Source organism: Pyrus communis, chromosome 14, assembly GCF_963583255.1.
Source record: "Pyrus communis chromosome 14, drPyrComm1.1, whole genome shotgun sequence".
NCBI classification, from domain to species: Eukaryota; Viridiplantae; Streptophyta; class Magnoliopsida; order Rosales; family Rosaceae; genus Pyrus; species Pyrus communis.
The window spans coordinates 18,635,988-18,647,052 of record NC_084816.1 but is presented as its reverse complement, the minus strand read 5'-3'; the positions used below and the strand labels follow the sequence as shown (position 1 = coordinate 18,647,052).

Here is an 11,065-nt window from a genome sequence, read left to right as displayed (position 1 = left end):
CTTGATCTTAACGAGAATTTCGTCATTTAGTATTACAGTCTAGTGATATTCTTCTTCACTTACAAGTGAGGTCTTAGGTTCGATTCTCATCAAAAGCGAGTTTGAACCACATTATTTTTAACTCATTATAAGGCTAGGTCCCCCTTCTCCCCTTTTAAGTAGGGATGGTTCGGTTTGGGATACCGAATCAAAACCTTAGTCCTGATTCCTAAACCAAAATTTTCGGTATTCCCAATTTCAAGACCGATTCCAAACCGAAATTTCGGGAATCCTGAAATAGTTTCAGTATTTCAGGATAATCGGGAATCCTGAAAAAATTTTGGGCTTTTGGTGTTTCTGTATTCCCAATTCCCATAGCTGTTATATTTTCATTGAAATAATCAAGTACATACTTCAAACATTATTGTGCTTCTTGTTTTCCTTCGTTTTGTGATTGTTCTTCCATTACTAGTTTCAACTTCATACTCCCGATGAGTTACCTGGCATGAATTTGAGGAGGTAGAAGGAATAATGCATGAATTGATCAAACAATATCGGTAGGCAACATTAAACTCTTAAACAACCACCAATGCAATCGCGGATAAGTTTTATATGATATCTTCTTTTTTAGCACTGAGATGCATTTATAAGTTTATAACCTATAGAACAAAGTTGTTTTACCATTTAAGAATACACTAGAAGGCAAACCTATTACATAAGTTATATACCTTTTGTGATTTTATGGAATACTCATTACAATTCTGGTGTTTATGTTCTCTACTTTCTTCAACAACTTTGACATTGGTGTTTGTGTTACTTCCAGTAAAGGTGATTCCTATCAATGAAATAGAATGACACATAAGTAATATCATAATCCTTCATATCTTTATGTTGCAGGGATGAAAAATAAAGTAACATGATTTTTTCATTATTGTGCCAACATGATTTATATATATTATTATCTGTGTATATATATATAATAATTAAAAATATATATTTCGGTTCGGTATGGGAATACCGAAATATTGGGAAGACAATCCCGATTCCCATACCAAAATTTCGGTATTTTTTCGGGATGATATATCGAAAATTTTGGGAAAATCGATTTGGGATCGGTATTTTTTCGGTTTGGTTCGCAATTTTTGGGAATTTTTTACACCCCTACTTTTAAGTGAGATCTTAGATAATATCGTTTATTAAAAAAAAAAAAAAAAAAAAAAAAAAAAAAAAAAAAACCGGAGATCCCCGTCTGAACTCAGTCTTTGTACCAACCTCACCTACACGGTTTTGGCCTTAAATTCCTTCTGTGGCGATCTGCCTCTGTATATCCGATTGGACTGAACTGGTCTCTTTGCAGCTTCAAGAAAACATATTCCATGGAAATATTCCAGCTGAAATTGGATTGTTGACAAAACTGGAAACACCTTTCTCTATTCGATAATTATTTCTCTGCCGCGATTCCTTCGGCGGAAATTTGTAAGACTTGAGAAAATTGTATCTTTCAACCAACCGGCTACCAGGCCCCCACATACTTCGAAACCTATGCATTAACTAAAACCATCGACCTAAGTTTCCCAAATTCTCTTACTTACCATACACCCACAATGGCATACAAATTACACCATCAACACCCGGATTCTCTTAGCCCATGAACTTCCCCCATACTCGGGAACCCACCATCAACGACGATGGTGCCGGATATAGTGCGAACTTATGATTGTACAGACAATCGGATTTTGAGATGTAATTGGGCTTGCATGTGAGGTTTTTGGGCTTCAACACTCTTCTTAAAATAACTCAACAAGTTCGTACTCAAACATTGATCAACAGAATAACACAATAACGGTGATTCAAACAACCACACTCCCGCATTCACGTCAAATTGTAACTTGTCTCCTTATTGCAATTAGCAAATATAAAAACATCTATATATTTAATTTTTTTCCCCCCCAATGAAAAGGATTCAATTTTTTTTTTCTTTTTCTATTTACATAAAACAAAATAAAAAGGGCTCAGTGGTACCAGAGTTGTACCTGTAAGTGGTAAACCCAACATATTTGAAAGCCCCATTTTCTTTGGTGCAGAAGGCAGAACCGCCCTAAACGGTGTACGTGGACTATTACGATTGGACATTCGCCTTCTAGCTGACCATTAATGTAGAAGAATAGAGCAGCCCAAATATCATCGTTTCGGACCACCAAGATTAGGCAGTTTCTTACTCGCACAAACTCTGTTTTATACCTTTTCGTCAGACCAACTTTGAATGCTAATCTTAATCGAAACATTTCCAAACCCCATTGCGCAAAAGCCACAGAACCCAATTGCAGTTCTTCCTAACCCACCAAAAGTCCAAAACTTTCTCCGGAAAGGAAAACAAAGACACCAATTTTCTTCTTCTTAGCTTCGAAGCTTTGGTGATGGAGAACCCAGAAGAATCAATGGTGGAAGAGAGAGAAGATTTGATGGTTTCACCACCTGGTGGCAACCCATTTCTCAAAAAATCCTACTTTTTAAAACCCACTTGGCAAAATTCCTCCATTGATGAACTCCATTTCAAGCTCCCACCTTTAATCTCCTCCCTCCCACCCCGTTTTGAGCCAGATACATGGCCTTTGAAGGTCAATTTCCCGGGATGGCAGCAACAAGAGAGAAAGAATTGGAAAACTTGGGTGAATCGTATGGCGTATGTGCACCAATCTACGTGGAAGAAGGCTGGTATTTATGAAGCAGTCCTCAATTCGACGTACCAAATACGAAGACAGAAGGATTTGGTTTTCGGGTTTGGTGAGAAATGGTGTTCTGAGACGAATACTTTCATTTTTCCGTGGGGTGAAGCAACAATCACGTTGGAGGATGCTATGGTTTTAGGCCGTTACTCGGTTTTAGGGGACTCTGTTTTTAGCCCCTTGAAAACCACAGAAGTCAGGGAAATCCACAAGAAATTAGTTGAAGGGAGAAGAGAAATTTACTGGAATAATGGACAGGTTACCACACAGTTATGGCAGAACATGTTCATGAACAGTGGGAGTGAAATCGAGCACGAAGCGTTTCTCGTGTTTTGGTTGTGCAGGTATGTTTTTCTAAATCCTCCATATCGGATACATAACACTGTTTTCTCTATAGCAATTCATTTAGCTGGGGGGACCCGAATTGCTCTTGCACCGGCTGTTCTTGCCAGCATTTATAGAGATTTGGGTGTGTTGAAGAAGGCAATTGTCGAGTCGAACAGATTGGATAGAAGTAGTGATGCTGTTTTAGACCAAACCCTCAAGTCACCGTTGCAGTTAGTGCAGGTATGGGCATGGGAACGATTCTCGGACCTTAGGCCAGAAAACCCCAATCCTCTTAAATATGGTGAGCCAAGAATGGCAAGATGGGATAAGGTAGATGGTCTGGAAGTTGGAAACTTGAGAAAGGTTTTAGACTCAGCCGGAGAAGACTTCTTGTGGCGCCCTTATGCATTGGATGTAATTGAGAACTGGTGTTTGCCCAAATACTATCCACAAGAGGAAAAGTGGGTTTTGGTTGGCCCTGATTTGGATGATGAGTTACTGTCATTTGCTAGATGCTTGAGGGTCTGTGAGTTAGTTGTATTTGGTGGTACTACAGAGAATTATCTTCCGCATCGGGTATCTATGCAATTTGGTTACGATCAAGACCTTCCTTGTTCTATTACTCGATTTAATCAAGATTCCTGTAGTTACATCAAGAAAATGAAGAACGTAGAATTGTATCTTCCATCTAGGCTTTCGGAAGCGGATGTTAGCACAAAGTACTTGAAGTGGTGGAAGCAATCAGTGGCAGGTCCCAAGGATGCATGTGAAGCAGCTGTTCCACAGAAAAAAAAGATCGAAGAGAACAAAGAACAAGCAATGTTTACTATTGAGGGCTAACCGCCCCTCTGTGACTCCTGGTTTCCCTCCCAAAGGTGCAACGGAAAATGAAGATCTTATGGATGAAGATGAACAAACTATATTAGACCATTTGAAGGATTCAGTGGAAGAAGATAAACTAACTCTATTGGAACTTTTGAAATACGGTAAGAAGGATGAAAGTTTTGGGATTAGACAAAGTAGTGAGAGAGTGAAATTATCAGGTCAAGATCAGAAATTGGCATCTCCAGTTGCAGAAGAAAGTTCCGCCAATACAATGAAGTTGGGTGGGGATGTTGTAAGGATTGTAGACAAAGGATGTGCTAGCAGTAGCTCTCTGTTTGAGAAACGGTTGTGGAAGCTTAATTCTAGGTGCACAAGGCTTGAAAGTTTGGTCAGCGAGTTAGAAGCACATTCATTTGGGAGCAAGTTTTGGGAAAGCTTTTAAAAGAAGCGCTTGTTTTTGTTTGGTATGTCCAAAACCTGGCTTTTATTACGGTGTTTTTGCTTCAATATCTTTGATATGAACACGTTCGTTTTTCTTCCTTCATTAGTTGTATTTCTAAAATTGTAATAAAGTAAAATTTTCCGTCCTTGCAATGTTTGGCATGATATGCGACTTGATTTTTATTTACGCTCTTGCTGCCTGAATCTGGATATTCTGTTTGCTTGTTAGCTGAAAGACTCCGGCTTTGTATTTGTGTGTTCATTACAGATGCAAATTTTCCCTACTGTTCTTCCTACCAGTATTTACCATTCCTTTTCATAAAACAGTTTTCATTTTTATATCTTCTGTTCAACATGGTATCGACCTCTTCATATCGTGATTTGGGGGTTTCATGTCTTTCGTGCAGGGAAAATGGAGGAGGGGTTTCGAACTCTGGAAATATCAGAAAGTTTGTAGATATTGCTGCTGGAGTCTTTTCGCAACTACTTAACAATGTTGATCAAGTCCTTGAACCTACATATGCCAATAGGTTATATAGTTATAATCTTACTGAACAAACTAACAGTGTGGTTTGTTTATCAAAGAAGTAAAGCGTTTTTTTAAGGCTCTTGCCCGGAAAACATATCACGACGAGCGCGCTATGTTTAACCATACATTCTGACGGTGAAAATCGAATTCAGGACTCCTCTGATCTTGAATGCAACTGATATCAGTTCAAGTTTATTTCTGTTATTCAACATGATTTATCAACTGTCTTTTGAACTTGTGTGGTTATGTTTTTGGGGCTGTTTTCCGGATTTGTCGTGTATAATACCAGGTTCTAGGCAGTTTGAGTAGCCTCCAGCTACAAGATTTGTCAAATAACAATTTGACAGGCGAATACGGGTTTAGTGTGTTGTGGTTTTTTGTCTTTCCATGTAAGGATTGAAAAGTGGTAAGAGTTCTATGTAATATACGTTTTGTTTTAGTCACTCCATACAAGGTTTCATATAAAAAACGTACAATTTAACTAATTATTGAAACGTGTCCAAATATAAAAATATTTAAATTAATGAGTTTTTTTTTTTTTTTTTCCGATTCTCATCAAAGACGAATTTGAACCACGTTATTGTCAGCCCATTGCGAGGCTAAAGTCACCCCCTCTTCCTGGTATAAATAATATCTTTTGTTCTTAAAAAATAAAAATAAAAATAAAAAACTGAACGTTTTTTTTTTTCCAATTGTAAACTAGAGCGATAGTTTATAGGGTCAGATCCTAAATTTTACTCTAGTATTTAGTACCATATAATAAGGTATTTGCCTAACATAAGAATATTTTCAAGAATGCTAGGTACCTTTCCCTTTGTACCTTCACGTTTTGCCTTCTTTTTTTTACGATCCTACGTAGTTGCTTGATAAAATCGTTTATTTTGTGGACCATGACCTCTGCAAAAAATTATCCAAATAAAAAATTGTTAATCGTTCGATTAACATTATCATGATCTTTAGATATTGATTTAGAAATAACCGACTGTCATCGAAATTGGATAGCTATATTATACCTTAAATCTTTGATTGTATGTTGACGATGTTAACCTTATCAGTTTAACAATTAAGATTTAATTTTTCATGATTTTAACTTATTAGAGCATTTCCGATGGGGACTTTATCCTCTATAAGGCTACTACATTTCAAGTGTAAGATCCCACATCGTCCAAGGGTGAGGATCCTATAAGCCTTATATGTATATTTTCATCTCTACCTAGCACGAGGCCTTTTGGGAGCTCACTAGCTTCGAAGTTCATCAGAACTCCGAAGTTAAGCGAATAGCGCGCGAGAGCAATCCCAGGATGGATGACCCACTAGGAAGTTCACGTATGAGTTCCTAGAAACAAAACCGTGAGGGTGTGGTAGAGGTCCAAAACGGACAATATCGTGCTACAGTGGAGTAGGCCCCGGGTTATGATGAGGGCCCAGGCCGGGATGTGACATCAAGCCTGAGTGAGAAATTTCATCCCTAATGAACTGAAAAATGGGATTAGATCCACCACTTAAGCTAGCAACTTCCTTTCTTAGATAGCATAAAACTTTGCTCCATCTAGCCCCAAAAAATAGTGAGTCCCACAAAAAAAAGTAGCAACCCATGTGAGCAAAATTTCATCACTAGAATACACTTATACTCTCCTTTTATTCTTTTTTTTTAATTTTTTTTTTCTTACATATTTTTCTTGGAATTTGGCTAATTAATGATTGTTTTATATTCCATAAGAATTAAAATTTCAAAATTGATTTAAGGTTCATGAGCATTGGTGAGTGAAATTTTCAAATAATTTTTTTTTCAAAATTGCATGATACTAATTTACCAATTGGTGCTAGGTAAATTGTTGTGTTGTACGTGAAAATCAAATTATTTCAGAGGGCAATGTGGTAAAATCCAATTTACAACGGATGAGATTGAGAGAAGAGAATCTAATCCAACGAACAGTTCATAAGTGATAAAATCTAATTTTGTGAGAATTTGATCTTTTTGGGTTGAAAGGTTCATAAAAATTAAAAAAAAAACTTAAAATAACACGTCAAAAAATCAACTTAAGAAAAGTTAACCCACATATTGGGTTTTCATTAAAATTTCCTTTTATTTAATTAGTGAAATATTTTTGGATTTTTTTATTAGCACCCCACATATTGTTGAATACACCCTACATAAATATGTATTATTGAATCACTCATGTGTCTTAACATGAAATAACTATTTAGCCCCAAAAAATTTAAAATAAATTGAATACACAAATTATTTACTAATATGAACCCTAACTCTAAATTGGTTGTCTAAACCCAAACCCTAAAATCCTAAAACCCCTAATTGACAAAAACCCCCAAATTAATAGAAACCTAAACCCTAAAAATAAAAATAAAATGTTACGAATTCGTAACCGGACGTACTTCATTATGGATTTTGTAAGAACTACAACATTTTTTTGTTATCAAAATCTATAACTAGTCCAAAACAAATTTTCGATTTCTCAAAAAAAATCCATTATAATATAAACAAATTTTTTTGTAAGTGATAAGCTTGCCAGTTGGCACTACTTTCTTTTAAGTTTTGTACGGTAAAAAGAATTGAACCCATTATAGTTTTGAAAAAAAAAACAAAATTCACCCATGTCCTATCATTCTTCTTTGGGTCAAAATTTTGTGAGATTGACTCTCGAAGAGTAACAGAAATGGATACAAATTTTGGATTTATTCTTTACCAGTAAAATAAACCAACAATTGAATGTCAAGTAATCGATCTCATAATTAGCATTTACATGTTTAGCATGAGCATTGAAATTTAGAGGTGTGGTGAGAATAAACAATGAGAGAATATTGAATGTATGCAAAGAATGTGAGTTGTGAGTAGAAAGTTTGGGATGTAAGGGTAGTATAGGAAAGTATGTGGCGTGTACTAAAATAAATTTTGATTGAAAAAATAAATGTGGAATGTATTTAGTATGTAGGGTATATTCAACAATATATGTGATGTTAATAAAATAAAGTAATTTTTTTTTTGGTTTAAAAACAAAGGCAGAATGGCCGTAGAAGGTGGAGGAATGTGATTGGACATTCACCCTGCTAGAGCAACCCTCGAATCATATTTTCGGGCCAACCAGAAGAACCTGCTTCTGACTCATAGCTGTTTTATTCCATCAATGGAAAATTAGACCCGTTATCGTCAAACGATTTTTGAGTTTGATTTTGAATGCTCATTTCACAGCAGCCGGAGAAGAAAACAACCGCATTCAATTCAAAAACCTCCAAAAAACAAAACTTTCTCAGGAAAAAGAGAGAAAATACTTCCGTTTTCTTCTTCTCGAGCTTGGAAGCCTTGGATGATGGAGGACCCAGAAGAATCCGTGGTGGAAGAGAGAGAGGAGTTGATGGTTCCACCATCTGGTGGAAACCCATTTCTCAGAAAAGCCTACTTTCTAAAACCCCCTTTGCAAAATTCCTCCACTGATGAACCCCTTTCCAAGCTCCCACCTTTTTCCTCTTCTTTCCCATCACATTTCGAGCTGCAGAAATGGCCTTTGAAGGTTGAATTTCATGGATGGACTTACGGCCAAAAAGATTGGAAAACATGGATCGATCAAATGGCATCTGTGCACCGATCTACCTGGAAGAAGGCTGGCATTTACGAAGCAATCATTAATTCGACGTACAAAATACGAAGACAAACCGATTTGGTTTTTGGGTTTGTTGAGAAATGGTGTTCAGAAACCAATACTTTTTCTTTTCCATGGGGTGAAACAACAATCACGTTAGAAGATGTCATGGTTTTAGGAGGTTTTTCGGTTTTGGGTGACTCTGTTTTATGTCCTCTTGAGAGTTCACAACTGAAAGAAATCCATGAGAAACTACTTGCACAGAGAAGACAAATTGTTCGGAACAAGGGAAATGTTACCACACAAATTTGGCAGAAGAAGTTCATGAACAGTGGGAGTGAAATCGAGCACGAAGCATTTCTTGTCTTTTGGTTGTGCAGCTATGTTTTTGTTAGTGGTCGTTATAGGATCCACAACGATGTTTTCTCCGTAGCAATTCATTTAGCTAGGGGGACTCGAATCGCGCTTGCACCAGCTGTTCTTGCCAGCATTTATAGAGATTTGGGTGTGTTGAAAATGGCAATCGTAGATTCAAACAAATTGGAAATAAGTAGTAATGATGTTTTAGAGCTCGTCATTCGGTCACCATTTCAGTTAGTTCTAGTTTGGGCATGGGAACGTTTCTCGGACCTTAGGCCGGAAAACCCCAGTCGTCTCAATTGCGGTGAGCCAAGAATGGCTAGATGGGACACATTAAATGGTCAAAAAGTTGAGAACTTGGGAAAGGTTTTAGACTCAGCAAGAGAAGAGTTCCTGTGGCGGCCTTATGCATTGGATGTCATTGAGAACTGCCATTTGCCTGAATACTATCCACAAAAGGAAAAGTGGGTTTCGGTTGGACCTGCTTCGGATGATGAACTACAGTCATTTGTTAGATGCTTGAGGGTGAGTGAACTCGTTGGACTAAATGGTACTATAGAGCAATACCTTCCGCATCGGGTAGCTATGCAATTTGGATACGATCAAGATCTTCCTTGTTCTCTTACTCAACTGAAGCACAATTCAAATACAGACTGGAAGCATTACATCGAGGAAACCAAGAAGGTAAAACTGTATCTTCCATCTAGGCTTTTCGAGGCAGATGTCAGCACAAATTACTTGAAGTTGTGGAACCAATCAGTGTCAGGTCACAAAGATGCATGTGGAGCAGCTGTGCCACAAAAAAAGAGATCAAAGACAACACAGAGTAGGAAATCGCTACTATTGAGCACTAACCACCCTTCTGTTCCTCCTGGTTTTCCTCACAAGCATAAAGGAATGGAAGCTGAAGAACCGATGGATGAAGAAGATAAACTAACTATATCAGAAGTCCTGAAATATAGGAAGAAGCATGAAAGTGGTGGGATTAGACAAAGTAGTGACCGTGAGAAATTATCAGGTCAAGCTCATAATTCGGCATCTCCAGTTGCAGAAGAAAGTTCTGTTACTATGATGACATCGAATGAGGGAAATGTGAGCATCGTAGGCAATGGATGTGCTATCAGTAGCTCCTTATTTGACCAACAGCTGCGGGAGCTTAAAGCAAGGTGTACAAGGCTTGAAAGTATGGTTAGGGAGTTAAAAGCAGATTCATTTGAGAGAAGCGACTTTTGGACAAGCTTTTGAAAGAAGGCTTTCTTTAGTTGGTATGTCCACAACCTGGCTTTTATTACTGTGCTTTTTGCTTAGTGATGAACACTCTTCTTTCTCTTCATTTGGCTTTATTTTTTGTTTTGTTTGCTGTCTGAATGTGGATGCTATTGTTAGCCGAATGAGATGGTCGAACATATAAATTAATTTCATCTTTTTAACATGACAGCCATTTTGAAGTGGTAAAGCCTATAAATGTAAAAACATTTTTCTTTCTAGTACTAACTATGCCCGAAGAAGCTACGATACTGACGGAACAAGACTCACATTTAGACATAATCCATAAGCCAAGGTAGTTAGGTAGATTGTTACTGATCTTATCCTAAAACTCTGTATGCTGTAAGCATAGTATATGTAGACGTCTGAATTTGTTAACTACGTTGAAACATTTGAGAATTGAAAAGAAAATCAAGAAGAAAGATGAACACGAGGGTTTAGAGAGAGAAATATGACTTGTATTAACTAAGGTATAAAATCAGTACTAACACTTTTGTTCTTCCTATCAGTACTTACCTCTTATTACTTTTCCTAAAACACTTTGCATTTTGTTTCTCTTATGCAACATGGTTTCGACCTCTTGAGATCGTGAGAAAATTTTTCCTTTTTTTTTTTTTTTTTTTTTTTTTTTTGGTGCAGGGAAATTTCAGGAAGAGAACAGAACTGTGGAAATATCAGAAACTGCTCTGCTAGTATATTGCAGGTAATATGTTTTGGTGAATACTTAACCTTTTGATCAAAGCCTGCAAATTTGTTACGATCAAAGAAGTTAATTGCTTTTTTAACCATATATTCTGACCATGAAGAACAAAATTCGTGATTCCGTTTAATTTATCGATTCTCTGTTGAACTTGTGGAGTTAAATATTTGCTCTTTATGTTTAATGGAATTTGTATGACAATATCTTTTAAGCTTGTACATGAAAATATTAAATTTTCCGGCCAATAGAAAGGGTGTAAATTGAAGTCCCCACTTTCAACGGTTAAAATGTGGAATACCTTTTTGAATCCAGTTTG

General features: G+C 36.9%; 2 protein-coding genes across 2 annotated transcripts; both read left to right on the top strand.

Moving 5' to 3' along the window:
• Window positions 1-2,396: 2,396 nt before the first annotated feature.
• Window positions 2,397-3,872, top strand: LOC137714506 (protein MAIN-LIKE 2-like). The gene has a single exon (XM_068453706.1). It carries the CDS (start codon window positions 2,397-2,399, stop codon window positions 3,870-3,872), a length of 1,476 nt encoding a protein of 491 aa, XP_068309807.1.
• A 4,281-nt stretch (window positions 3,873-8,153) lies between these two features.
• Window positions 8,154-10,028, top strand: LOC137714505 (uncharacterized). The gene has a single exon (XM_068453704.1). It carries the CDS (start codon window positions 8,154-8,156, stop codon window positions 10,026-10,028), a length of 1,875 nt encoding a protein of 624 aa, XP_068309805.1.
• The last annotated feature ends 1,037 nt before the right edge of the window (window positions 10,029-11,065 follow it).

Excerpts from the sequence above, each read along its gene's own strand:
- LOC137714506 (XM_068453706.1), top strand. The coding sequence starts at position 2,397 with ATGGAGAACCCAGAAGAATCAATGGTGGAAGAGAGAGAAGATTTGATG.
- LOC137714505 (XM_068453704.1), top strand. The coding sequence starts at position 8,154 with ATGGAGGACCCAGAAGAATCCGTGGTGGAAGAGAGAGAGGAGTTGATG.